Here is a 26,774-nt window from a genome sequence, read left to right on the forward strand (position 1 = left end):
TCGAGGGTGGCATCATGCACCATTCTCGTGACTTAACTATGCATCGGAACTAGTATACCGGTGGTTCCTCCCGAAACTCTCACTTATCCGCTTTTGTGTCATATATCGTCTTTTATTGAGGAGAAAAAGTTTTTGAAGGATCACAGGAATCATACCCGAGTACATTTAGGTTACACAATTGCTATAAACGAACCATTATATAAGAGGGAACGAAATCCAAGTAAGGGGTAACAAAAATTTTGAAAGAATGTTGAAAACAAATTTGAGGAAGATAACTTCAAATAATAGATTTAACACTCAATTAACTAAGATGACATCTAATTATTCTACTGGGTCCAATATTATTGGATATGCGGAGGATGATGTTTTATTTTCGAACAAGAACATGGCCAGACTTGTAACATTGAACAGACCTAAAAAATTGAACTCGTTGAACACTTCAATGGTTAGTAAGATTACACCTAGATTGTTGGAATATTCGAAGTCGAGTGTGAATAACGTAATCATTTTGAACTCGACATTAGCCAAAGGATTGTGTGCTGGGGGAGATGTGACTGAGTGTGCCAAACAGATCAAGGCAGGCAATGCGGCATATGCGGCAGACTTCTTTCAAAGAGAATACAACTTGAATTACTTGATATCGACGTATCCCAAGCCGTATGTGGCGTTGATGGACGGAATCACGATGGGAGGGGGTGTAGGATTGTCTGTGCACGCGCCATTCAGAGTTTCTACCGAGAGGACTAAATTAGCGATGCCAGAAACTGATATTGGGTTGTTTCCGGATGTAGGGACGACTTTTTTCTTGCCAAGATTGGACGACAAGATCGGATACTATCTTGCTTTGACCGGGCAGGTATTGAGTGGGTTGGACTGCTACATGTTGGGATTTGCTACCCATTACGTTCCGTCGGACAGAATTGACTCGTTGGTGAACAGATTATCCAACTTGCAGCCTCCAAGTGTGAACGATAACAAGCCTGAAGACAACCACACATCAATCTTGAACAACAACAAGGAATATTTCGCGCAAGTGAACCAAGCTATTGAAGAATTCACCGAAAACAAGTTGCCAGAAGACTATAAATACCCATTTACCACTGAAGAATTAAGATTAATTAAGAATGCATTTTCTCAACCTTCAATTGAAGAAGTATTGAGCTATTTGGAAAAAGACGGCTCCGAATTTGCGCAAAAGACTTACAAGACTTTATTGTTGAAATCGCCTACTTCCTTGAAAGTTGCATTTGAGTTAATGAACCGTGGTGCCGAAAACTCTATTCGTCAGCAATTTGAATTGGAAATGATCACGGCTACTAATTTGGTTAATATTAAGCCTGAAGAAAATGATTTCGTTAAGGGTGTTTCTCATAAGTTGATCGACAAAATTAAGGAACCAGCATACCCAGAATGGAATCTGAATAAACAACCAAGTGGAATTTCTTCTGAATTTATTCAAAAGGCGCTCAGTAAATCGATCCATTCTTCGAAATTGAACGAACCATTACTTCAAAAATTATTCGGTATTAACTATAAAGCTTATCCTTATAATATGGGATTACCAAATAGTAGTCAAGTTAAAAGTTACATAACTGGTAATGATGGATCTGGCAGATCATACTTGCCAACTCCATCTGAAGTGAAAAAGTACTTTAAGCAATCCACAAGTAACAAGTTAGGAGTCGAATTGAAAGTTCAATCCATTTTAGATCATCATGGTGAAGCGTCAAAATATGATAACAAGTACGTTTCTTGGATAGAATAAAGTCTCCTGTAAATATATATATAATAATATAAGAATTTTATTAATCTAACATACGTATACAATTACACTGTTCAAATACACTATTTAAACTTTTCTAAAATTAAATCCTCACCTAATTCTTCATAATCACTCTTAGTAACAAACCAATTGTCTAAGGCAATGTTGATACCGTTTGATTCTTGGCTGTCATTATCGTTCAACATACTGGCCAAATTACATGCACCCAACCAAGAACCGAATTTTTTGTCCCAAACCTCATTGATATCGTTTTGTTGGTAGTTGCCTAGCGTTCCTAAGACTAACCTACCAGGTTGCGTAAAAATATAATTTGGAAAGAATTGATGAGCTGACTTATAAATGTCATTTATTACTCTCTGCGATAATCCAGTGGTTAATGAGGAACCACCTGTAATTAAAATGTTCGATAACAACTCTCTCAATATTTCGTTGAATTTTGTATAACGAGAGTTAACATTTTGTGCATTAATAGGTTCGTTATTTGGAATAAAGGAGCTTTCTAAATTCTTTAAAGCTAACAAAACCAAATTAGATAAACCATTTGTTTGTGGTTTGTTGAAGTTGACTTCGGGTATGGTCAAGTTCAGTAATGGCGAAAAATTTGGTTGAAATAAATTCTCTAATAAATTGATCTGTTCCCTGTTAACGCCGATATGACTTTTATTAGGTAATTGGTAATTTTTTGGATTTAATGCATTTGTTGATTGACTCGCTGGGATCTCGCAAACATTGAGCATTGAGCTCTTAAAATCTTGTAATAGATTATAACTTATTTGATAATCCTTAAATGATTGTGACATTCTAGTAGATTGGAACTTCAGAGGTATCAAATTATCAATTGAAGTTTTGGATTCCAAAAAATTTAATGCATGTAAATTTGAAAAATCTCCAGCGTATTTTGAGTGGAAAGAAGATTTTGATTGAATGATACCATCCAAAATTGGTGTAACACTGGCTACTGAAGATCCAACATCTATAACGAGACCCGTAGATCTTCCCATGTGATATAATTGTGACAAAGGTGTCTTTACAAGAGAAAATATAGGCACTTCTAACGTCTCGAATGCTATCTGAGTAGTAGCCAACTTATTCTTAGATGTATTCCATGGCTGTTCGGTTAACATTAATGGAAATTCCTTAGCATTTATCGGATTATTATTATCAATATTATCATAGACATATTGCCAGTTGTGGACTATATTATCAAAATTGTAGATTAATCCATTTTCCATGAAGGTCATTATTTCGCTTTCTGGGTTTTCATCTATTTGCCTGTCCCCAACCTGAACTTTAGAATTTGAATCTACCACATAGTTCGAATTGAACACCAAAGATGGTAAATCATCCAGGGCAAAACCAGCTTTCGTAGTATGAGATCCATTGTCTATGACAACGGCTGGTGAAGTATAAGTCATCGTCCTTCTTATATCTGTATCTTCGCTTATGAAAATTCAAGTTGTTTATTATGAGCGGACGTGTTTTCCACTTCCTAATTTTTCATTTACTTAGGTCGTGTAAAAAACATCACCAGATTTTTAGTACTTACTAACTAAAGTTTTTACTCTGACTTACCAAAAACAATGTATAGTTTAAGCAAAGTCAAATATATGGCACATGTACGAGTTGAAATTAGTTTAGTTTTATTTTTAAAAAAAAATATAGAATAAAAAAAGTTTGAATCAAAAGAGTTCAACAGACCCAATAGCTGCAAAGGTCACACTATAGATACTAAGATAATGTTCACAGATACATAGATACAAAATATGTTCACGGATACATAGACAGCTAATGACAAATATTAAAACAAGTACTATTTTAGGTAGCAAAAACGAGTCCTCTGCTTATTGTTACTTTTCAAAATTCTTTAATTTTTCTTTAAGTTGGCAATTTTCATTCTTCAAGAGCCCCAATTCAATTATTAAGCTCAGCTTATTACTCGAGCTAATCATCTTTAACAAATTTTCGTTTTCGCTTTGCAACAATGAAAGCTTATTGATAATTTTATGGGCCAATTCTTGTTCATCAAACTCGCCATTAACCAGCAATGAGCGTTGGTTATTCATAGATAATGCAACAACTATCGATTCCAATCTTTCTTTTGTCTCTTCGAGTTCAACAGTCTTTTCTTTCAAGCTCTTAGTTAAATCTTTAAATAGCTCGTAATAATTTTGAGGAACTTTGAAGGTGTTGCTTGGACCATGTTTCACATTTTTTAATTTATTGAGTGAATTTAATTGATCTGAAAGATTCTTAATGAGTTGGTTTTTAATCACTAAATCCACCTTGGTCCTTTCGAGTTCCTCCTGTAACTTATCCTTTTTACTAGCATTGATTGCAAAATTTTGCAACGACGACCTATCGTAAAGCTCGCAACTCTGATTATTGTAGTATTTATCATAATGCTGGTGATTGTTGCTGTAATTGTAAGGAACATAACTTGGGGCATTCACATTCATTGAGTTATTATTACCAATTGCTTCAACATTGTTAGCCTGAGTCTGAAACGTTCCCGTTTGAAAGTTGGTTGGGGCCTGGAGATGAATGGGACTAGTGATCGAATTTTTATAGTTATTCGTCTGCCAGAACTTGACCAGTGGGTTCTCAGTAAGCATGGATTGCTGGCTTGATTCATTTGACATGATAGAAGAATCTATCAGTGAGTTCATCTGAGATGTATTCATGTTCACATATTGATTCTACATAGTTAGTAACGGATTTCTCTCTCTTTCGATCAACGACAACATACTGTAGTAGGCTTATCCATTATATCTATCTTTGAATATACTGGCTTATATTGTTGGTTATAAGTAAGAAAAAAAACTTATCTTCTTTTACAACAAGTATGAAACACATGGATACTTATATTGAGGTTTGGCTGCCACATTAAAATTATGAGTCTGCGGTTAGCCTTTTCTTCTCCATAATAAATATAGTACAAAATTTACATTCATTACGGTCCGTGACGTATTTCTTAATAAGGCTGGTATGAGCCTATCATCTGCCTTAATATATGGCCGTTTGGAGAATTCAAAACCTGCTGTGGAAGCTTTAAAATACGATCTTCAAGGTTTTTGCCGACCAAAAAATCAAGTAACACGTCTGTAAAATGATTACAGTTGTTATCAAATATGTCGTATTTCACAGAATCATATTTGAGGTCTTCGTGGTTCCTCAACTCATCAAGAAAGTCTTCAAAGATATCTGGGGTAACAAACGTCTCGCCCATGTCAAGAACCTCTCTCGGAGTGCCATATTTAGTGGTCCCAGGAGTTGATCTTTTTATTCCCTCGCTAATGTAATGCTCTTTATCATATACAACTACTGACGTATGGTAAATAGCATCAATGTTTATCCCAAGAATCAGAGGGGCGTAAACGGCTGCTAATCCATGAGAAAGATCATAAACATATACCTTTACTTTAAAAGATGGTTCTTCGTCTTGAGTCATTATTTTCACTGAGTTGGTTTATCACGTAAGTGTATTAGAGAAGTGTTATTTGTCTTACTAATGCTTTTGTTAGCACTTATATTCAAAAGGTTTTAAGAAGTTTTGCCATCATAAAGATAGCAAACAGGTCGTGTATGCGCTTGTAACAAAAAAAATTTTCGACCTAGTCAGGCTAAGAAATTGTGATCTGTTCGATACGGACTTGATACAGCATTAAGTGTTCTATTATTTTAAGAATTGTCTACATGAAGTTCATTCCTTTAATAGAATGATATAGTTTTTTTGTGTTTTTAATCATTAGTAACCTATTCATATACAGTTTGCATAACTTCCAGGATTTTATAGATTTCAGGTGGAGGAGATAATTGTGATCAAGACATACAAATTTTTTCATTAAGCATATACTAAAAGCATTGCATAGTACAATGGCTACTCCGTCTACAATCGAAGAGATCCAAACATATAAGACCCAATTGAATGAATTTTTAAGTAAGAAATTCATCGATCAATCCTTGTTACTCGGATTTAATAACGTACTTCAATCAAAGTTTCAGACCTTGATTTTATCGGATTGTAATGATTATTACGATAACTTAAAAGCGTACGAGAGTCTATCAGAAAATGATGTTCCAAATAATCAGCTTGACCTAGAATTCAGAACAATCAAAATATTTGAAATTCTCTGGACCGAATTCCATTATCCTATTATCAAGTTTTTTCAATTTCACCATGCCACGTATTATAATGACTTCAGTAAGAAATTTCTTGACTCTAATGGAAAGGATAAGTCTTTGAAGGCGGTAGAGATCAGAAAAATCAATGATAACTTTAATAAATTCATGAAACAAGTTTATAATTTCTACTTCACATTATTGAAACACTTCTCAACCCATTTCCTGAACCCATTGATTCCAGAGACATTCTTAGCTCACTTCAACTTTGTTATTCCAAATAATGCTATCAAGACATTTAACGCTAACTTACAAGCAAACTTAATATTCCTAGTTCACAGGTGTCTATTGTCGTTGGGAGATATATCTCGTCATAGGTCATTTATGGAACTCTCATATGTTAACCCATGTTTGTCAATTAAGAATTTTTGGAAGTATTATCATTTATCAAACCTGTCTAGCAAAGATAAGGTTTCGCTAATGAAGCCATTGTATGAGAAGGCATTGAACTTCTATAGGTTTTGTATATTACTTTTACCAGCACTCAATGAGCCATATAATCATATCGGAATGATCTACAATTTAATGGATAATAAATACGATGCTTGCTACTGGTTTTTGAGATCTCAATTTACAAGACTTCCAGATTACAAATTAGGATTAACCAATTTGAATACAATTTTACGGAAAGACTGGTTCATCAATAATTTGATTTCTTTCAATTATCCAAATAAGAAAAGCAAAATTCCTGTATCGAAAATGGACGAATTAAACATAACTCTTATCTGTTTGATATGTTATTATTATATTCCCGAGTATTATCACCAGTCTAATAACACTATCATTAAAAACATCAAGTATTCAAAAATTGAAGGAGACTTTTTTAAAAATTTAGTTGATTCATTTGATAAATTCATTCGTAAATATGAAGAAGAAGATTTAAATTTCTACGTTAAGCAACTTGTGGTGATTATGTCGTTTAATAAACTTCTTGAGCTGCGTGATGACAAGTCAGCATCGGAGCAATTCATTAAGTTTACATTTCGCTACATAAATAAACTTTTAGAATCATGCATTTCTGTTGAAATCGACTTTCAAAGTAAAAGAGTTGTTTTGATTATTTTAAGGTTATTATTTAATTGGTTTAAAGAAAACAAGGTTGTCCTAAGAAACTTACAAGCTAGAAAAAGCGTTATGGTGAGCATAATCACGTTGCTAAATAGAATTACTTCTGATATCTATGTTAATGATTCACTTAGTCAAGATATTAATCGTGAAAAAATATGCGACTTAATTAAGTCTAATTCTAGGCCAGTGAGAGATTATTACTTCAAGGAAGATGTCTACTTTAGAGATTTCCTGATTATTAAGTTCCAATTCAAGGATTTTAAAGATGATCATATTTTTGCATCAAATAATATCAACTTACTTGTTGGAGATTATACAAGTTTAATAGATACAGACACTTTTGTGCCATCATTTTTGGACAATGATTTGTATAAGCAATTAATTGAAAACAACAAAAGCAATCAGAAGAAGAGCCATTCCCATATGGAAAAGAGTGATATTCTCGATATTGAAATTATTCATTATGAGAATAACTTAAGATTAAAATCAGTGATTTTATTAAGTAAGAAGTTGCTAGAATGCAACCCTTATTGTATCGCATTTGACTACGAAGAAGGTAAATTTGTCGTTAGCGATAAGACTTCAGAAAATGTAGAAGTTAAATTGGAAGTCAAAGACTCTCAGGATAAAGATAGAAAAGTTTCTGATCAAGTTGGCAAGCCTAATGACAAATTTCAAACTAAGAAGAAAGAAGGCAAAGTTAAAGCTGATAGATCTGGAAGAGATAAACATCAACATAAAACCTTACCAAAGTCAGAAAGCAAAAAGGAGAAGAAAAGCGTTCAAGTTGAGAATTCTTTAGACAATATAAACACAAAAGATCAAGAAGCAATTCAAATTCCTAATACTCTTCAAGAGCTTAATTCTTTTATTCTCAGTCATTCTTCTCAGTTGCAAGATAGCTTGTTGCAAAATCCTAGTGATAAATCCATTGCGGTCAATTCGAGTACAGATGATATTTTAACTCAAGACCCACAAAGGGAAAATGGGCTTAAGAATATGGTGGATTCGTTAGTGCTTGAATCATCTAATAGTGAACCAAAGAGTGTCAATTCCAATACACCTAATATTTGGAAGAATGGAAGTGGTAATGAAGTTATTAACTCGGGAACTCCATCCCAATCGTTCAATATGTTGAATTCTACTTTTTCTAATACATCTGTAGCCAATGATCAACCCATGTATGGTGGGATCCCAATGCCATCCCAACTACCTCAAGGAACACATATCTCGCCTAATTATTCCCAAGTATTCCAGCAGCCTTATCCGCAATATTTTAATCCATTCCCAACTCAGTATCAACAGGGAAACAGCACACCTTACTATCAAGGAGCAAACGACCGTTTCATGCCAATGTCTTCGCAGCTGCTGTTACATTCAGTACCACCTTCGCTTCAACAACAGCCATTGCAAGCTTCAACCCAATCGCCAATGCAAGCGGCAACAGCATCGCCAGCACCTGCATCAGTATATCCGCAATATGGACAATTTTATAACCAGTTTATGGGACCACCACAACATATGCAACCTCCTCCTCCACTTCCGCAACAACAACAACAACAGCAACAGCAACAGCAACAGCAACAGCAACAGCAACAGCAACAGCAACAACAATCTGATCAAACTTCCAATCAGTACGGAAGCACCCCATATCCTTCCTGATTCTTACAATCTAAACTTAAATTTGTAAGGAATACTGTGTATGAGTTTGAGCGATTACTTGATGCTAGGGTTGTGTAGCTCGTTTTATCATATAACATTAAAAGCGACTATTTAAAGCTGCAAGTATGTATATATATATATGTAGTGTATTGTTTAGTGTTATTTATAGAATCAACAAAACAGCACGAACCATCATTATATCCGTCATTTACAATGTAAGCATTCAGTTCAATGATATATTAATTAATAATACATACTGTTTCCTTTCCTTATACTTTTCTTTGGTAAGTAATTCTTGAATTTTTAAGAATAATGTCTAAATTTAAGAAAACTTATCATAGGGTGCAAAAAGACACTTTAGGTTGACATTTTATATTAAAAAAATTCGAATTAAATCATTTTAATGAAACAACCACTAGATTACAATCAAATAGTCTAGTTTCAGTACAATATCTCTTGTAGAGGGTAAATATTGTAGTAATAATGTATATAATATATATTTACCAGTCGTGTCGTTTTTTTTGGCTGTGCCTGAAATTTCGAATATCTCGATCTTCGAAAATATTTATGGTGTGATTCAAGATCTGCAATTTTATTCTTGACAATTTATAAATAAGCTATTGGGAGTTAGTTATATTGGATTAATATTATTGAACTGTGATTATTCCAAGAAGAATGGGTGAAATTACACATAGAAGTAACAATGAAACTTATACTTTCGAAACTCCTCCAGCAGATTCTTCAATTGAAATTCTAAACGAATTCTACTGGACAAAAGAAACAGAACCACATGGTACTAGAAGAAAACAAATATTGGAAAAATATCCAGAGGTTAAAAAGTTAACAGGGTATGAACCTAAAACCAAATGGTATATATTTGGAATTTTGATATTACAATTTTCAGTTGCCTATTACTTAAGAAACACACCACTTTTCAGCTTCAAATTTATAGCGTTGGCATATGTCATTGGTGCTACGTGTAATCAAGCGATATTCTTAGCTATACACGAGTTATCTCATAATTTGTTATTCAAGAAGCCACTTCACAATAAACTCTTTGCAATTTTCACTAATATGCCTATCGGGATTCCATATTCTGCTTCGTTCCAACCATATCACCAGTTACACCATAAATTTTTAGGTGACGAATACTTAGATGCTGATTTGCCTACTAAATTTGAAGGTATCTTTCTCTCAAATGTTTTGGGCAAGGTGTTTTTTGCCATATTCCAGATCCTTTTCTACGCATTAAGACCAATGTTTATCACTCAGATCAAGTTTACGTATATCCACTTATTAAATATTGCATACCAGGTCATAGTAGATTACCTCATGGTTAATTATTGGGGTGGAAATTCACTTGGATATTTTATTATGAGTTCATTTTTGGCTGGATCTTTACATCCATGCGCCGGTCATTTCATCGCCGAACACTATGTCTTAAATGAAAACAATAAGTCAAGATCTGGAAATTTAGATAAAGCTAATGGAAATATAACTAAGGAATTATTACCTGAAGAGACATACTCTTACTATGGTCCTTTAAATAGATTAACTTGGAATGTTGGATATCATAATGAACATCACGATTTTCCTTACGTCGCCTGGACCAAATTACCAGAATTAAGAAGGATTGCCGCTGAATTTTATGACCCTTTGCCTCAGGTTGAGTCGTGGTGTGGAGTGATTTGGTGGTTTTGCTTTGATGATATAAATACATTATGGAATAGAGTCAAGAGAAATGGTAAAGAAAAGCATGGATATAATGTTGGAATTAAGTTAGATGTTAATTAAATAGGAATAAAATAGATATGTATCTCGTTATATTAAATATTTACACTACAAACCTTTAATCAAACGGGTAATTTCATCTAATCCATCTTTATTCAAGCTAGATAACTTGTCTTGTACTACTGAAACAAGATCATCAACATTAATGATTTCACCTTGATCACTATCGTCACCTTGTCCTAATACTTTCAATCTTAATTGGCCTTGAGGATATTCTTCTTTTCCTAAAATAACAGCAATTTGAGCTCCAGACTTTTCTGCGGCATCAAATTGTTTACGAATATTAGCTTTACTCTTATACAAGTATTCAGTGTTTATACCTGCTGACCATAATTTATTGGTAACGCCCATTCTTTCCTTTAAAAACCCGTTCCAACCTTCACCACCACCGAAAGCCATGACAAAGACTTGAGTTTGTGATGAGCTGATTTTTTCCAACTCCTTGGTAGCTCTTGCTTTGATTATGGAGAAGATTCTCTCAACACCAAAAGAAATACCAACGCAAGGAATTGATTTGCCATTAGAAAACATACCTACTAAGTTATCATAACGACCACCGGCGGCGATTGATCCAACACCAACGTATTCAGAAGCATCTTCAACTTCAGTTTTTTCTTTCTGAGCCTTTTCCTTTAATTCGCTGGCGTTGGTTGGTGGAGCAGATGCAGATGTAACAGCTTCATAAATCAAACCTGTGTAGTAATCCAAACCTCTGGCTAATGATAAATCAAACGATGTGAAACCGGCAATTTCAAATGCATCAACATAATCAGCTAAGATACTCATTTCTTCAATACCCTTTTGAGCTGATTCGTTCTCTTTTAATAAATCATTGGATTGTAATATTTGTAAAACGTCTCTGATCGAACCGTTCAACTTAACAAAATTACCAATCCTGTCAGCAACTTCTTCAGATTGTCCCTTTTCAACAACCATTTCTTTCTTTACCGCTTCCCATGGAGATTTATCTAACTTGTCAACAGCAGAAGAAATCTTTCTGACATCCTCATCTTTAACACCACAGGCCTGAAAGATACCGTCTAAAATTTTTCTATGATTCAATTTAATTTTAAAATCTTTAACACCCAAACTCGTTAAACCCTCACACAAAAGGGTTAAGACTTCTGAGTCTGGGACCATTGTATCGTAATTACCTGCCACATCGAAATCACATTGGTAGAATTCTCTCATTCTACCCTTTGTCATAGCCGGTTGATCTCTTCTATAGACCTTAGCAATGTGATATCTCTTAATACTACTAATACTATTACAGGCAACAAATCTTGCAAATGGAACAGTTAAGTCATATCTTAATGAAGTCAATTCACCACCTTGATCTTCTAAGTTATATATTAATTTAGAGTCTTCACCGTACTTTCCAGTTAAAATCTCCCTTAACTCAAATACTGGCGTATCTATTGTTACACCTCCGTGTCTCTTGAATAATGAAGTTAAAGTACCAAAAATTGCTTCTCTGATAACCATGTCTTTATCAGCCCAATCCTTAGTACCTTTTGGGGTCTTTAATAAAAATTGGTCTTGCTTCTTAGACTTCTTACTAGCCTTCTTTGAAGATTGAGGTTTAGTATTTGCAATAGGGGCGGCAGCAGCAGCTTCAGTTGCCGCAGCAATTGTAGCGTCAGACATCTTTCTTATGTTACGGTTTCGTGGTATTGATGTGAATAGCCTTTGAAACATAAACTGGTAAAGAGTTTTGGATGGTTCAACTACAACTTTTGATACTGGAAAATTCGTGAAATTTTTTTTTTTTTGTGACTCAAAATTTGACGATAGAACACTTGCAAATAAGTAAAGAAGAAAAAAAAGGCTTTTATATCATATAGATAAGCTAAAATATACACAGCGAAGAACTAAAAACAGTGATAACTACTTTAATTTTTGAGTTAAATTATTTTAGAACTTTAGTCCTCGTTAATACCATTAGACTTTGAATATTTTAATCTCATTACACCATCACTAAGAATTCTTTTACCCCAGCTACCAGCAGCAGGATCACCAGTTTCATCTCTGCATTGTTTCAAGAATGGTAATAAGGCGGTTCCACCAGTCCCTCTTTCTTCTCCGCGCTTACTCTTTGATTTTGCCAAACCAGACCTTAAAGTCGAAGTAGATCCCATTTTTGAGGCCTGCTTAGCTTGCAAAACCACGTACCTGGTAACAATTTGAATATGCTTATCTCTGAACAGCTTCAACATGGCTAAGCACGCATCGTAACTCAACGTCAATTCAGGATTTGAATCATACTTACTGAGAACATATTCTCTTATATTGGATATTTCCTGAACCTTCATCAAGAAATCTTGATGACCACCGGGCATGTAGGAACGCATTTCATTCATGAAATTGTTTTCACCATCTTTTGGTGCTTCTGGTTTTTCGTGTGGAACTGGTCTTCCACCGGTTGGGTAATGTTTAATTCCCAATAAAATATCAAAAAATTGAATTAATGAAGATTGTGCATTCGAACCTCCTGCGTATGACCTTGGCTTGGCCTCATTTCCATATAACACTCCATCTTTATCTAAACCGACGTCACCCATATTCTTCCAGCCAGCCAAATATGGCCTTATTCTAAAATAAAATACATGTGGGTCACACATTTCTTCCATTTTCATCAACACTGAGCCTAAGCTATCAATCGCTTGGGCCATAGTTTGTAACTTTTCTGTCAATTTTTTGGTATCTCCGTTAAGGGAATGAGTAAGGGCATCCAAGCCTGCCTTAATAGCAAACGAGCCTTTGTATTCAAAATAAACACTGACCAAATAAAACCAACTCTCGTCTATAGATCCGGTGAAAGTATTTATTGTGGTCAAATTATCCAAGTCCCATTTTTCGTTTTCATTTTCGTTAGGCATGATTTGTTTGAAATTCCATAAGCATAATCCAGCATATGTCGCTATAGGTGGCAATCTTAAATAATCTGATACTTCGATTAAAGGCTTGGCGATCTGTTCCGGAAGCTTGTTAGTTGGCTTGTCAGTACCCCATATATAAGCGTGCGCTAAGAACCCTAATACTTGATAAGCTCTTCTGTACTCCGGAACATTTTTGAGTTCACCTGTAGATAAAATAGGTAAGTTTGTATCAATGTGCCACCTTATTTTTTTAGTCAATATTAATGAAGGCAAGTTGTTTACTAATCTTTCCCATGGCTGATAATATTCTTGTGGCAATTTAACCAAAGGAAATTCCGAGGGCAAAAAACCTGTATTTGGGAAGACATCATAGTCCTCCATTCTTGGAATATCCACCATCTCTATGTCGTGTGTTCTATGGTTCTATTAATTTTAAATTCGAACAAATATTTCTCTATTTATTGGAAAAAAAATCATCCGAGCGTTTTAAAAGAAATGACGAAATTTAATGTGTCGCAAAATCCGAATTTTTACGATCAACTATAAAGCTATATATAATCAATAGAACTCATTCTTTGGCAAAACATTGCCATTGGAATCTCTATCTATACCCAATTCTAAGAGTTTTCCAAAGGCTTCTGCAAAGTCTTGAAAGAATGTCGCTTGGTGTTGACTATATAGCTTAACAAAATGTAGGAAATGTGGATCTCTAATTAGCTCCATATCGGTATTTAGCATAATTAGAGACTTGTCTTTGTTATAATACTGCTCTTTTCCGGTTTCGGGTACCGTTCCAAGACTCCATTTTTCGTCTAACAATACTTTGTAGAAGTCGTTACTAAAAGAGATGGGGTTTTCTGTCCATTTCCCTTCCCATCCACTATATCTTTTGTGGCACCTTCCTAAACCATGTGCGCCTAATAACAGGACAGTTTCTCTATCATTGAATCCCATTCTGCTAAATGTTTCTCGAATATGGTTGGCATTTTTGTATGCAAAAGGTAGCCTGCCATTGGGTGGGACGTATCTGTCGTCAATGCAATCAACCCTGCCACATCTCCATGGTATCTCCGGACCCCCCATTTCCTCGATCGAAATTTTGCCAGCTAGAGTCCATAAGTCCGAATAGGTCATTGCAGGGTACTTCTGTTTTATAGGTTCAAGTGCAGAACGTGCAATGTCAAGACCACTATTCCCATCATCAGTTATTTCAGGAATAAACCTCATAGTTGCACCGTTCGAACCACCATTACCAGTGAACTTATTGTAAGTAGCGCAGCAATGCCATGCAAGTCGCAAAATTACGGGACCTAAGGAACCATCGTCATAGTCCGGTTTGGGTAATATTTGTTTGATTTCATGCTTGATTTTCTCTATGTATTCTACATCATCAACTGAGATGGATTTGGTAATCCTCTTTGTATTCGAGGTTGATAAAACTTCAATACCCTGTTTCGGTTTTTTAAGACTCAGTTCATGCTTTGGCCTAATCAAAAGCTTAAATCCCGATCTTTGTTTGTTTGCAAATTCAATATTAATGACTCGAGGCTTGCTGGAAGCTGCAGATGGTCTCGCTTTGTCTTGAGTTGGCTTGGATATGATCGAGCTTGGGATTTGGCTTTTTGAATTATCCAACTTAATGCGTTTGGGGCTCGTGTATTTGTATTCGTTAGCTACCGTTTGGGCAAATGAACTGGCTGCAAAATTAAATACCGGTGGATTGAAAACACTCACCGTCCGTTCTTTAGCAGGCTTGATAGTTTCAGTTTGAGTCAGTCTAGAAATAGGGATGATTGTCACATTTTGAACCTCAGGCTTTTCTTCTGCCGGTTTCTGTATTGTAGTCAACACAGGAGGGAGTGTTGGACGTAATTTCGGTTTTGCAGTCGTGAGTGTTTTAGTACCCAAACGCTTGTACAGAAGATAGCTTGAGAACCCCTCATACTTGTTCAATGGGATACCGCCATATTCATAAGTGGACTTCTTTCGGTTGGGACTAAACTTTTTCAAAACACAGAAGGGTGAGTGTTTGACATATCTATCGAATATATAATCTGCCTTCTCGAATATAGAATACAATTCGTCTACGTTTTCTCGAGTCGACTGCCATATTTGTTGACTTTCAATCCCGTCCATCACCCACCGGTACCTTGAATCAATTCTCAGAATAAAGCTATCAGATTTTTTTCCTACTTTGCCTTCTTTGATTACTTCGTCAAACATTGCATCCACGTCTGATCCACCTGCACTGTTTACATCGTACCATCCTTCATCCTCACTGATGCCATTAAACAATCCTCCATTTTCCGTCCCAAAAAATGACAGTAAAATCTTGAAAATTAAATCAAAAACCCCTAGAATAAGCTTATAGTACGATCGGAATCCCAACTCCCATAGCAACAACGGTAAAATAATGTATTTAAACACGAACCTAACAACCGCTTCTAAGCGCCCAAGGACCGTACTTTGCGCTCTACTTGCTTCTTTTTCTCGAGGAACCTGAGTAAAATTTCCCTCCATTATTCCTGTTCTGTATTATACTAAGAAATTTACCTTTCTATGTTTATGTGATCCCTAAAAGGTGGTGGGTGTATAATAGAAGAAAACATACTGATGGTCTCTTGTAAGTGATTTGTGGCTGCAAATCAAAAACCTGCCAAAATAACCCGGGTACCAAAAATTGAAATTATCGGGCCTCACACTACCTATCATCAGATTGCTGGAGATAGAAAATCCATATGGACCAAGTAGGGAAATTAGTAGAATACATTGAAAGCATATATTGAGAGGCAATTAATTGAATAAGTATGTCATTCAAAGGTATCAGGAAGTCGCTTGTTAGGGCGCCTCAAACGTTCCGTCAAAAGTTAAACATGGGAGAGGTAACCCTGGATCCTGTTTACATGGATGCCGAGCGTAGATTTAGAGAATTAGAAATCGAAACTAAGAAGTTGAGTACCGAATCTAAGAGATACTTTGCAGCGGTCAATGGGATGTTAGACTACCAAATAGACTTTTCGAAGGCAATTGAAGAGATTTACAAGCCTATCAGTGGGAGATTGTCCGATCCGAATGCGACGGTGCCCGAGGATAACCCCGATGGGATCCAGGCATCAGAACAATACAGAGAGGTGGTGAAGGAATTGAAAGAGACATTGAAACCAGACTTAGAGTTGATTGAGAAGAGAATTGTCAACCCTGCACAAGATTTGTTGAAGGTGATTGAGTCGATTCGGAAGATGGCCACCAAGAGAGAACACAAACAAGTGGATTTGGATCGTCACAAGAGAACGTACAGCAAGTATGCCGACAAGAAGGAGAGAACCCCTAAGGACGAAGAAAGAATGTACAGTGCCGAAGCTGAAGTGCAGATTGCTCAGGAAGAATACGATTACTACAACAACATGTTGAAGGACGAATTACCAGTGTTGTTCCAGATGCAGTCGGATTTCATCAAGCCTTTGTTCATCAGTTTCTATTACATGCAATTGAACATTTTCTACACGTTGTACACCCGTATGGAAGAATTGAAGATCCCTTATTTCGACTTGAACTCCGATATTGTCGAAGCGTACACCATGAAGAAGGGTGATATTGAAGAACGTGCAGATGCCATCAGCATCACCCACTTCAAAGTGGGGCACGCTAAATCCAAATTAGAAGCCACCAAGAGGCGTCATCAACTCATGGCCCAGGGTACGGCTGGTAGTGGCTCCACCCAAGACCAATTGCCTCCCTACTCCCCTGGAGGTTCCGAATATGGTGTCCAGTCCCCTACAACTCCACAATACGGTGACTACAAATCGCCACAGGGCCCAGGAGCTCAACCAGCCTATGGGGCCCAACCAGCATACGGGGCTCAGCCGGCCTATGGATCCCAACCGGCCTATGGATCCCAAGTAGCGTCACCAACGTCTGGCTCTTACGCAGGCTACAGTTCACCTTCCTCATCCACTGCACCCGTTTCCTCTCCAAATACCTATGGTATGCCTCCTCCAACTCCCCAAAGTGCGCCTGCTGCCCAGACTTGTACAGCATTATATGACTACTCGGCGCAAGCCCAAGGTGACTTAACCTTTACAGCTGGTGCAGTCATCGAAATTTTACAAAGAACCGATGACTCTAACGGGTGGTGGACTGGCAAGTACAACGGTCAAACCGGTGTATTCCCCGGAAACTACGTCCAATTGAATTAATAGTCTTAATAGTTCTATAAATATACTCTGATTATGTTTGTAAATAGACAAATTGATGTCCAAAGTAGTTATAACTGGTATAAGTAAGTCTAGACTTCGCCTTTTTATCTAAACTGTAAAAGATGAGGCTGCAACTCTAACCTGTAAACCACCCATTCATGGTTAAAAATAAAAAAAAGGACATTTAATAACAATAGTACTTACTTTATACCAGCACAAATAAGGTAAAACACGCTTCAAGGCTAACATATCAGTCACAGCGGAGTTAAATTTGAACGACTATAGTTATAGAGGTTTTATAAAACGTACTAGCTGATTTGATTGTATATTATACTGAGGATAGCAATAGCGTTATTCAGTGAGCAGTTATTGCATCAGAGATTTAGAGCTAATAGTTGCGGTTAGAAGTATCAATTAAGTTATAAAAGTGATTCTGGACGCATATATTCCAGGGTATCTTTATAGAGGGTATTTGCAAATATAAAGGAAGCTAGAATTAGACCGCAATTTTGGCTATTTGTGATTATCAGTGATTTGCGGGCGAAAATAGTGAGAGCGTTGACGGAATAAACAGAATATAATAATATGAGCCATTCGCTGTCGCCAACCAACAGGAATTCAATCTTTGGGTGGGTGAAGAACTTAAAGCGGGGCAGTCTTATGTCCAGCGATAGTGTCAACGATGTGACGTCTGACAACGACGCGTTTCCGGGAGAATCAAGATCGCCCACGAAGTCAATAAACAACGGCCAGACCCAGGTGCAGAGTCCGCATTCTCACCAGGAGTTTTTGAGGCCGATGCTACATCACAAGTCAAGATCAACTAATAATTTAAACAGGGTTCGTTCGAACTCCTTCAACCAGTCGGAAAAAAGTTCCACCATAAGACAACACAGAGACTCGTTTTTACAACATAATCCCCTAGTGGATGAAAACAGCAAATATTTTGGAGTCCCTTTGGATGAAGCCATAAAGCAAGCATCTGCTAAAATTTCTATATTGACAAACGAAGACTCCGACCATGTTTTACAATATGGAAAAATCCCTATCGTTGTAGCTAAATGTGGGGTTTATTTAAAGAAGAATGGTTTGAATGTGGAAGGTATATTCAGAGTTGGAGGCTCTTCGAAAAGAGTAAAAGAGCTACAATTAATATTTAATTCACCTCCAGATTTTGGAAAAAAATTGAATTGGGATGGCTACACAGTTCATGACGCTGCTTCAGTTTTAAGAAGGTACTTAAATGCTTTACCAGAACCATTGATAACGTTGGATTTATATGAATCCTTCAGGGAACCATTAAGGAAAAGACAAAGAATAATACACTACATGAAATATAAAGCAGAAAATCCTAATAAGCCATACAAAAAGTCAAATACTGATCTCTCGTTAAATGATGATGATAAGAAGATCGACACGAATAGTGAGTTATTATCTTCAAGCCATTCACAACCCCTAACAGAAACAAATATTGGGAGACTAAACAATTCAAATCTGTCTACCTCGCAAGATACGCTGGAAATTTGGAATTCAAAAAATGCATCGCAAAATGCATCTCTATCGCAGTCTAACCCTCGGTCAAATTCTCAAGCTCAAGCAGACTTGATTCAAACTTCTAGCAAGAGTAATAATGACAGCAAAAGCAAGGCAAAGAAGCTAAAAAATTATACGAAGCTAACCAAGGATATACATGAAGCTATTGATGAATATAAGGCAATGGTTGACAATTTACCGAATTTATCAAAACAATTATTGTTCTATATATTAGATTTATTGGCAATGGTGCAAAATAACGCTAGTGAGAATTTGATGCCGTCTAGAAATTTAGCTGCAATATTCCAACCATCTATTTTATCGCACCCAAGCCATGATATGGATCCGGTAGAATATGCATTATCCCAATTAGTGGTTGAATTTTTAATTCAATATGCTTATATCTTGTTGCCGAATCAAAACCCGTCAAAGCTGGGGTCCAAATCAAAACAAGTTTCATCTACATCGTTGGACAAAACAGGCCAACCTGATTGCGAATCAAACCGGTCACAAGTTGCATCGCTAGGGCAACATGAACAACAACAAGAGCGAAACAAGTTTTCTCAGCAATCAGATGCTACTACCAACAATTTGACATCAACGAGTACAACACCCTTAGATTTTGAATCGCAAGGCTTGTTAAACAAGCCTTTCAAACGGTATCATAGTAAATCCTTATCTTCATCGTCTAACCACGAAGACTTGGTTGGTTATCAGAATAATGTCAATTCGAAATCTTTACCAATTGTAGATTCTGATCATGACTTTGAAATAACTGACGATGAAAATGACGATGAAACACCTGAAGTGGATATGAAAGATTCTGTCATCAGCCCAGATGAGTTTCAATTTGTTACCAATGCCAACCAAGCGTTTGAAGAAAATATCACTCCTAATGTTTCTATTGTTGTTTCGACCCCACCTGTACCGGTGTCTAATACCAAGGTTGAATGATTGGCATACTTTGCTGCGTATTATTGAGGAATTTGGTACGAATACGTGTATATTAATTCTGTTGATTTATACTTCAACCATTTTCTCTTTTACTTCATTACTCTTGAATCTTTTCGTGTACTCATAATTATTCAATCCTTTTGTATAATAGTGTATTTTTAATAATGTATCATTGCAAAAAGAAGCATATAGGTTTTTATAAATGCGTGTAATAACCAATTTATAAAATGTCAAGAATTGGGTATTAACTGAAAAATTCATTAAAATACATATACTCCTTGGTTTAATTCTATTTCTATTTGAGGACAAGCTACTTTAGTTCGAAATGTCAGACATAGAAGCAAGGGATAATGATTCAAATCACGAAGAAAATGAAGTTGATGACTTGTTCGGTGAAGATGAAGAAGAACAACAAACTCAGACGCAAATAGAAAACGACGAAGATAACGAAGACGAAGATGATGCAGATAGAGACGAAGAGGACGAAGAAGAGGAACAAGAGTTGAAAACACTTGATATATCCTTGCCCCGTCACGCTGTTGCGCATAAGCCAGAAGAAGACACATATATGTTGAAAATGCCAGTATTTTTGAATGTAGAAGCACATCCTTTTGACCCTACTGAATTCAAAGAGAAGGTTGGTCAAAATGCAATTGAAAGAAACAATAGTTCTATGAATGCAAAGCAAGTTCAGAACGATCTAAATGCTGAGAAATTATTAAATGAAAACACCATAAGATGGAGATACACAAACAGTGGTAATGATGAAATTATCAAACAATCAAATGCCCATTTCATACAATGGAACGACGGATCGATCTCATTGAAAATAGGAAGTGAAATGTTTGATTATAAAGAATTGCCAGTTTATGATAATTTCTTAGTTAAGACTCATGATGATTACGAAATTTTGCAAAATGATTCGATTATAAATAAACTGGTAAATTTATTACCATCTTCAACTTTCACATCCACTCATAAAAAATTGACCGAAGCGGTTAAGAATATTCAAAAGAAAGATAAGATTTTGAATACGATTACTGATAACGACCCGTTATTGAAGCAAAGAATGGCTGACGAAAATGAGAAGAAGTCGCTTAAGATGAAGAGACAGATGGAAATTAAGAGAAGATTACAGGAAGAAAGATTGGAAAGAACAAACAGTCCAGTTCCCGGCATGAGAAACTCTTACGAGCCAGCTTACGAAAGATTTGAAAGAACATATGGTGATGAAGAATACGACGAAGAGGATGATTTCATTGCTAATGACGAAGAGGAAGAAGAAGAAGGCTTTGATGAAGAGGAAGAAGAAGAAGAATTCGAAAAGGGATCCGAAAGATTGAGAAAATTGAAGGCTGAAGGTGCCTCCAAATATAATAACCGGGACGAAGCAGAAGAAGAGCCGGGACAATCTACTCACCAAAAAGAAGAAGAAAAAGATGATGAAGAAGAAAACAAGCAAGCAAGAAAGAAGCGTAGAATTATTGATTCTGACGACGAAGAATAGATACTGTTCCTCACTCAAACATGACTTAAATAGAAGCTACTTACTTTCTTTATTTTCTTTTATGTATTAATAACAATCAATTTATCTAGCATTTAGTTTATTTTTATTATCAAACTCCCCACTATGAGTATGTGTTCAGTTTAATTCAATTATAGACTTGAATGATTATGCCAATCACCACGAACCATTCCCATCCATACAAAAAAAAGAATTATAAGAACTACTAGATAAAAATATTATGTTCTCGAGTACACACTGCTTCTGTTTGCAACATAATTCGATTATTAGTTCGAAAATACACGTCAAAATACTTCCGTTATACAACTTTATGAATTCTTCATTATATATCCAGAAAACCGAAACATAAACATCTTTCGGTTCCATCAAAAATTGCTTGTGCGCTGATAATACACATTTCTGTTTCGGAAATCCCGAGCTACTTTCGAGTAGCGAGTATTTATATATTTATTATTTCCCCATTTGCTTTGTTCTTTATTTCAGCACTATATTAATGCCAATCGTTAAACCACCCAGATTATTATTGTTAGGTGCACCAGGATCCGGTAAAGGTACTCAAACAAATAAATTATTGCACCAGTTTCCAAAGATAAACTCATTATCATCCGGAGATATTTTGAGAAATCAGATAAACTCGGGCACTAGTATTGGTCTTGAGGCATCTAAGTATATCAAAAATGGTAAATTAGTCCCAGATACGACTATGGTCAAATTAATTACAAAGCGGTTGCATGAAATGGATTGGTTAAACAAAAGATCAGCTTGGTTATTAGATGGGTTTCCTCGTACATCGAACCAGGCTATTGCATTAGATAAAACGTTGCATTCTAATGATTCAAACATCAATATGGTTGTTGAGTTGGATGTAGATCAAAATGTGATTTTAGAAAGAATAGAAGCCAGATGGGTGCATATTCCCAGTGGTAGAGTCTATAATTTAGACTATAATCCACCAAAGGTGCCTTTCAAAGATGATATCACCGGTGAGCCGTTGTCAAAGCGTGAAGACGATACTGCTGAAGTATTCCAAAAAAGGTTAGATCAATATAACAAGGAAATTGGTCCATTGAAGGATTTCTACAATAATAAAGATGTCTTGTATAAAGTTAGCGGGGCTACATCTGATGTCATATTTCCTAAGTTATCTAAGTTGATATTGGAGAGCTTTGGAGTATAAGAATTTACGAGTCCTATATTCAAATATTGCAATTTAATAACACCAGATGATGGGGTTGAAGGTATCAAAAAAAAGCATTGGAAATGCTAAGCATGTCAGGAAAATTATATTATTATTTATAAGGTATTGATAAGGTGTGCCACGGTTATAGCTTGTATATTTAATTAGCATAGTGTATCATATTTCAAATGCATGATAATTGATTTGCTAACTCTTCTATCAATGAAAATGGACTTCGCGAAAGATAATCTGATGCTAAATATTTGGTATTCAAGCTTTTTTACTTGATTCTGAATCAATATTTGGGACAACAACTATCTATAATAAAGCAATGAAGTTCTACATAGATGATTTGCCGATTCTATTTCCATATCCTAGGATTTACCCTGAGCAATATGCTTATATGTGTGATATAAAGAAGACATTAGATGTAGGAGGAAATTGTATATTAGAAATGCCTTCGGGTACTGGAAAGACTATTTCGTTGTTGTCAATAACAGTTGCATACCAAATGCATTATCCTGAGCATAGGAAGGTTGTATATTGTTCCCGTACCATGTCAGAGATTGAAAAAGCGTTGATTGAATTACATAATTTAATGAAGTTTAGAGCTGAGCAATTGGGTTATGTGGAAGATTTCAGAGGGTTGGGTTTAACAAGTAGAAAAAATTTGTGCTTGCATCCTACTATATCGAAAGAACGTAAAGGGATTGTGGTTGATGAGAAATGTAGAAGGATTACAAATGGACAGTTGAAACAAAAGATCGAGAATGGATTAATTAATACAGATCAGCAGGCACAAGATTCAGAAGCTAGCGCATTATGCTCTTTCCATGAGCTGTTGAATGAAATGGATCAACATAATTTGATTCCAGCGGGCGTTTATTCTTTTGATGGGTTGATAAATCACTGTAAAGAAGTTGGTACTTGTCCATATTTTACGGTAAGAAGAATGATACCATTTTGTAATATTATTATTTATTCATATCATTATTTGTTGGACCCGAAAATTGCTGACCGTGTTTCGAAAGAGATATCCAAAGACAGTATAATTATATTTGATGAAGCGCATAATATCGATAACGTCTGTATAGAATCCCTATCCTTAGATCTTACTGATGATACTCTTAAAAGAGCTACACGAGGTGCTAATAAGTTGGGAGATGCGGTAGATGATATGAAGTCACAGGATAGTGAGAAGCTACAGAATGAATATGAAAAATTAGTGGAGGGTTTGAGACAAGCCGAAATAGCTCGTGATGAAGAATTATTCATGAGTAATCCTACATTACCACAAGATTTATTAGATGAGGCAATACCTGGTAATATAAGAAAAGCTGAACACTTCATTTCATTTTTGAAAAGATTTATTGAATATTTGAAAACTAGAATGAAGGTTTTACACGTCATTAGTGAAACTCCTATAAGTTTCTTGCAACATTTAAAAGACCTAACTTTTATAGATAGAAAGCCGTTGAAATTCTGTTCTGAAAGATTGTCACTTTTGGTGAGAACATTGGAACTTTCAGAAATTGAAGATTTTACGGCATTGAAAGATATAGCTACTTTTGCCACATTAGTATCAACTTATGATACAGGATTTCAATTAATCTTGGAGCCTTTTGAAACTGAAGGCTCTACTGTACCGAATCCAATATTGCATTTCACCTGCCTAGATGCATCGATTGCCATCAAGCCTGTGTTTGAACGGTTTTCATCAGTTATTATTACTTCAGGTACTATCTCCCCATTGGATATGTACCCAAAGATGCTTAATTTCCAAACGGTCATTCAAGAATCTTATACGATGACGTTAGCCAGAAGGTCTTTTTTGCCAATGATTGTAACAAAAGGATCAGATCAAGTATCAATATCTTCAAGATTTGAAATAAGGAATGATCCTTCTGTCGTTAGGAACTACGGTTCTCTATTAATTGAATTTGCCAAAATCGTTCCGGATGGAATGGTTGTTTTCTTTCCTTCGTATTTATACATGGAATCCATTATTTCGATGTGGCAAAATATGGGTGTATTAGATGAAGTTTGGAAATACAAATTAATCCTCGTAGAAACACCTGACGCACAAGAGACGTCCTTAGCGTTGGAGACTTATAGAAAGGCATGTTCTAATGGAAGGGGTGCTATATTATTGTCAGTCGCTCGTGGAAAGGTTTCTGAAGGGATTGATTTTGACCATCATTATGGTAGAACAGTTTTGATGATTGGTATTCCATTTCAATACACGGAATCTAGAATTTTGAAGGCACGTTTGGAGTTCTTAAGAGATCATTATCAAATTAGAGAAAACGATTTCTTGTCGTTCGACGCAATGAGACATGCAGCCCAGTGTCTAGGTAGAGTCTTGAGAGGTAAAGATGATTATGGTATTATGGTCTTAGCTGATAGAAGATTTTCACGGAAGAAAAACCAACTACCTAAGTGGATTGCTCAAGCATTGAATGATTCAGATACGAACTTATCCACTGATATGGCTTTAGCTAATGCTAAGAAATTTTTAAGAAGCTTAGCACAACCTACTAATCCTAAGGACCAGGAAGGTGTGTCTGTTTGGAACTTGGACCAGTTAGAGAAATTCCAGAGAGAACATCAGCATCAAATAAATGGTGCCCATGAGAAGGCTAAAGAAGAGAATGGAAAAAATAATGATGATGATGATGATGATGCTTTCATGGATATAGATGATGATGACTTAGCTTTACTTTAATTACGTAAATACTGAATATGTAAATAACGCGAACTCAAATTAAATAAGCTCTGATTCTCTCTGACTGTATAGTATGGCAAGATCAGGTAACGAATATTATCCAGTTATTCTTGATATAAACTCAACATTCATACGTGCGGGATTTGCCGGTGATGCTTTGCCTTTGGAAACAATTAAATCAGTTGATCAAAATGATCAAAGCACTCTAAATAAGGTACCTCCGTACTATGACTTAAACGATGCCTCAATGACTTCTGAACAGCTTGATATGGTTATGTCATGTATGTTTTCATCCAACCCGGTTATTAAACAGGTATCAGAGATATATACGAAAGATTCTAGTCATACAAGGCATTCAAAGAGTATATCAGGAAATAATTTGCAATTAAAACTCTCAGATATTTTTATCAATCATTTGCTAGTTTCACCTCCTAGAACCAAAATAATTATAGTTGATTCTGGCTATTCCATATTAGAAAAATCCAGAATTTCAAAAATTTTGCTATTTAAGATTGGAGTTAAATCAATTATTTGGACACCAGAATCTACTTTGCATGTTATCGGGGCAAATAGTATCAACGGCCTAGTAGTGAATGTTCAGTGGGACTCATTGCTTTTAAATTCAATTATAGACCTCAGAATTATAAGCCATTTAGAGCAGTTTGATAAGTTCAATGGTAATACTTTACATTATAAAATAATAGAGAAATTGTTAGAATTGGAAGATGAAGATGTAAACACATTGCTTAAGAACACTAACTTATTTGATATTATCGAAAATTTTATTGCAAATGCAGTATATGTCAGGTCTATAGATGACAAAGATGATGATTCCAGGTTATTCCAAATTTCAGAAGGCATCAATATCCCCAATCGGCTACGATACGAAGTCGTAGAATCACTATTTTTTGAGGAAGACAATTTATCCCAGTTAATAGCGTCCAATGTAATAAAATTACCAATCGACTTAAGACCAATCTTACTAGAAAACATAATAATAACTGGAGAAATGTCCAATATTCCTGGTTTCAAATCACGACTTATACGAGAAGTTAGAAATTTGGTCACCGGTATTGTAAGTTGCAAAATTACTTTAGGTCTGTGGGCCGGTTGCTCTTTATATTGTTCTACTACATTAGTACGACAGAATGAAGAAGTGTGGAAATCTCAAGAGATAACGAAAGAAACTCTAACTAAATCAATCTCACCCGATGGAATTTACTTAACAAACATACCAGATGCATTCAATTCACTATATAAAAATAGCTCAACGTAAAAGCACACAAATGCATATATATATTT

The 26,774-nt window shown here is 35.6% G+C and overlaps 15 protein-coding genes across 15 annotated transcripts; 9 read left to right on the top strand and 6 right to left on the bottom strand.

Moving 5' to 3' along the window:
* Positions 1-310: 310 nt before the first annotated feature.
* EHD3 (mitochondrial 37S ribosomal protein mS47) lies at positions 311-1,765 on the top strand (the record flags this gene model as incomplete). The annotated part of the gene is made up of 1 exon (XM_015611244.1): positions 311-1,765. One exon carries the CDS (start codon positions 311-313, stop codon positions 1,763-1,765), a length of 1,455 nt encoding a protein of 484 aa, XP_015467908.1.
* Positions 1,766-1,845: 80 nt separating this feature from the next.
* Positions 1,846-3,198, bottom strand: AC631_02415 (uncharacterized protein; the record flags this gene model as incomplete). The annotated part of the gene is made up of 1 exon (XM_015611245.1): positions 1,846-3,198. One exon carries the CDS (start codon positions 3,196-3,198, stop codon positions 1,846-1,848), a length of 1,353 nt encoding a protein of 450 aa, XP_015467909.1.
* A 432-nt stretch (positions 3,199-3,630) lies between these two features.
* On the bottom strand, positions 3,631-4,422 carry MUM2 (Mum2p; the record flags this gene model as incomplete). Its single annotated transcript, XM_015611246.1, has 1 exon — positions 3,631-4,422. One exon carries the CDS (start codon positions 4,420-4,422, stop codon positions 3,631-3,633), a length of 792 nt encoding a protein of 263 aa, XP_015467910.1.
* Positions 4,423-4,754: 332 nt separating this feature from the next.
* Positions 4,755-5,231, bottom strand: AC631_02417 (uncharacterized protein; the record flags this gene model as incomplete). The annotated part of the gene is made up of 1 exon (XM_015611247.1): positions 4,755-5,231. The coding sequence occupies one exon, from the start codon at positions 5,229-5,231 to the stop codon at positions 4,755-4,757; it is 477 nt and encodes a 158-aa protein (XP_015467911.1).
* A 425-nt stretch (positions 5,232-5,656) lies between these two features.
* On the top strand, positions 5,657-8,692 carry EST1 (Est1p; the record flags this gene model as incomplete). Its single annotated transcript, XM_015611248.1, has 1 exon — positions 5,657-8,692. One exon carries the CDS (start codon positions 5,657-5,659, stop codon positions 8,690-8,692), a length of 3,036 nt encoding a protein of 1,011 aa, XP_015467912.1.
* A 675-nt stretch (positions 8,693-9,367) lies between these two features.
* Positions 9,368-10,486, top strand: DES1 (Des1p; the record flags this gene model as incomplete). Its single annotated transcript, XM_015611249.1, has 1 exon — positions 9,368-10,486. One exon carries the CDS (start codon positions 9,368-9,370, stop codon positions 10,484-10,486), a length of 1,119 nt encoding a protein of 372 aa, XP_015467913.1.
* A 45-nt stretch (positions 10,487-10,531) lies between these two features.
* HTS1 (histidine--tRNA ligase) lies at positions 10,532-12,130 on the bottom strand (the record flags this gene model as incomplete). The annotated part of the gene is made up of 1 exon (XM_015611250.1): positions 10,532-12,130. The coding sequence occupies one exon, from the start codon at positions 12,128-12,130 to the stop codon at positions 10,532-10,534; it is 1,599 nt and encodes a 532-aa protein (XP_015467914.1).
* A 275-nt stretch (positions 12,131-12,405) lies between these two features.
* Positions 12,406-13,761, bottom strand: AC631_02421 (dioxygenase; the record flags this gene model as incomplete). Its single annotated transcript, XM_015611251.1, has 1 exon — positions 12,406-13,761. One exon carries the CDS (start codon positions 13,759-13,761, stop codon positions 12,406-12,408), a length of 1,356 nt encoding a protein of 451 aa, XP_015467915.1.
* A 159-nt stretch (positions 13,762-13,920) lies between these two features.
* AC631_02422 (uncharacterized protein) lies at positions 13,921-15,882 on the bottom strand (the record flags this gene model as incomplete). Its single annotated transcript, XM_015611252.1, has 1 exon — positions 13,921-15,882. The coding sequence occupies one exon, from the start codon at positions 15,880-15,882 to the stop codon at positions 13,921-13,923; it is 1,962 nt and encodes a 653-aa protein (XP_015467916.1).
* Positions 15,883-16,169: 287 nt separating this feature from the next.
* RVS167 (amphiphysin) lies at positions 16,170-17,558 on the top strand (the record flags this gene model as incomplete). Its single annotated transcript, XM_015611253.1, has 1 exon — positions 16,170-17,558. The coding sequence occupies one exon, from the start codon at positions 16,170-16,172 to the stop codon at positions 17,556-17,558; it is 1,389 nt and encodes a 462-aa protein (XP_015467917.1).
* A 585-nt stretch (positions 17,559-18,143) lies between these two features.
* On the top strand, positions 18,144-20,045 carry SAC7 (Sac7p; the record flags this gene model as incomplete). The annotated part of the gene is made up of 1 exon (XM_015611254.1): positions 18,144-20,045. One exon carries the CDS (start codon positions 18,144-18,146, stop codon positions 20,043-20,045), a length of 1,902 nt encoding a protein of 633 aa, XP_015467918.1.
* Positions 20,046-20,370: 325 nt separating this feature from the next.
* Positions 20,371-21,552, top strand: AC631_02425 (uncharacterized protein; the record flags this gene model as incomplete). Its single annotated transcript, XM_015611255.1, has 1 exon — positions 20,371-21,552. The coding sequence occupies one exon, from the start codon at positions 20,371-20,373 to the stop codon at positions 21,550-21,552; it is 1,182 nt and encodes a 393-aa protein (XP_015467919.1).
* Positions 21,553-22,063: 511 nt separating this feature from the next.
* AC631_02426 (adenylate kinase) lies at positions 22,064-22,747 on the top strand (the record flags this gene model as incomplete). The annotated part of the gene is made up of 1 exon (XM_015611256.1): positions 22,064-22,747. One exon carries the CDS (start codon positions 22,064-22,066, stop codon positions 22,745-22,747), a length of 684 nt encoding a protein of 227 aa, XP_015467920.1.
* A 454-nt stretch (positions 22,748-23,201) lies between these two features.
* RAD3 (TFIIH/NER complex ATP-dependent 5'-3' DNA helicase subunit) lies at positions 23,202-25,472 on the top strand (the record flags this gene model as incomplete). Its single annotated transcript, XM_015611257.1, has 1 exon — positions 23,202-25,472. The coding sequence occupies one exon, from the start codon at positions 23,202-23,204 to the stop codon at positions 25,470-25,472; it is 2,271 nt and encodes a 756-aa protein (XP_015467921.1).
* A 73-nt stretch (positions 25,473-25,545) lies between these two features.
* Positions 25,546-26,748, top strand: AC631_02428 (uncharacterized protein; the record flags this gene model as incomplete). Its single annotated transcript, XM_015611258.1, has 1 exon — positions 25,546-26,748. One exon carries the CDS (start codon positions 25,546-25,548, stop codon positions 26,746-26,748), a length of 1,203 nt encoding a protein of 400 aa, XP_015467922.1.
* Between the last annotated feature and the right edge of the window lie 26 nt (positions 26,749-26,774).

Source organism: Debaryomyces fabryi (assembly GCF_001447935.2).
Source record: "Debaryomyces fabryi strain CBS 789 chromosome Unknown contig00042, whole genome shotgun sequence".
NCBI lineage: Eukaryota > Fungi > Ascomycota > Pichiomycetes > Serinales > Debaryomycetaceae > Debaryomyces > Debaryomyces fabryi.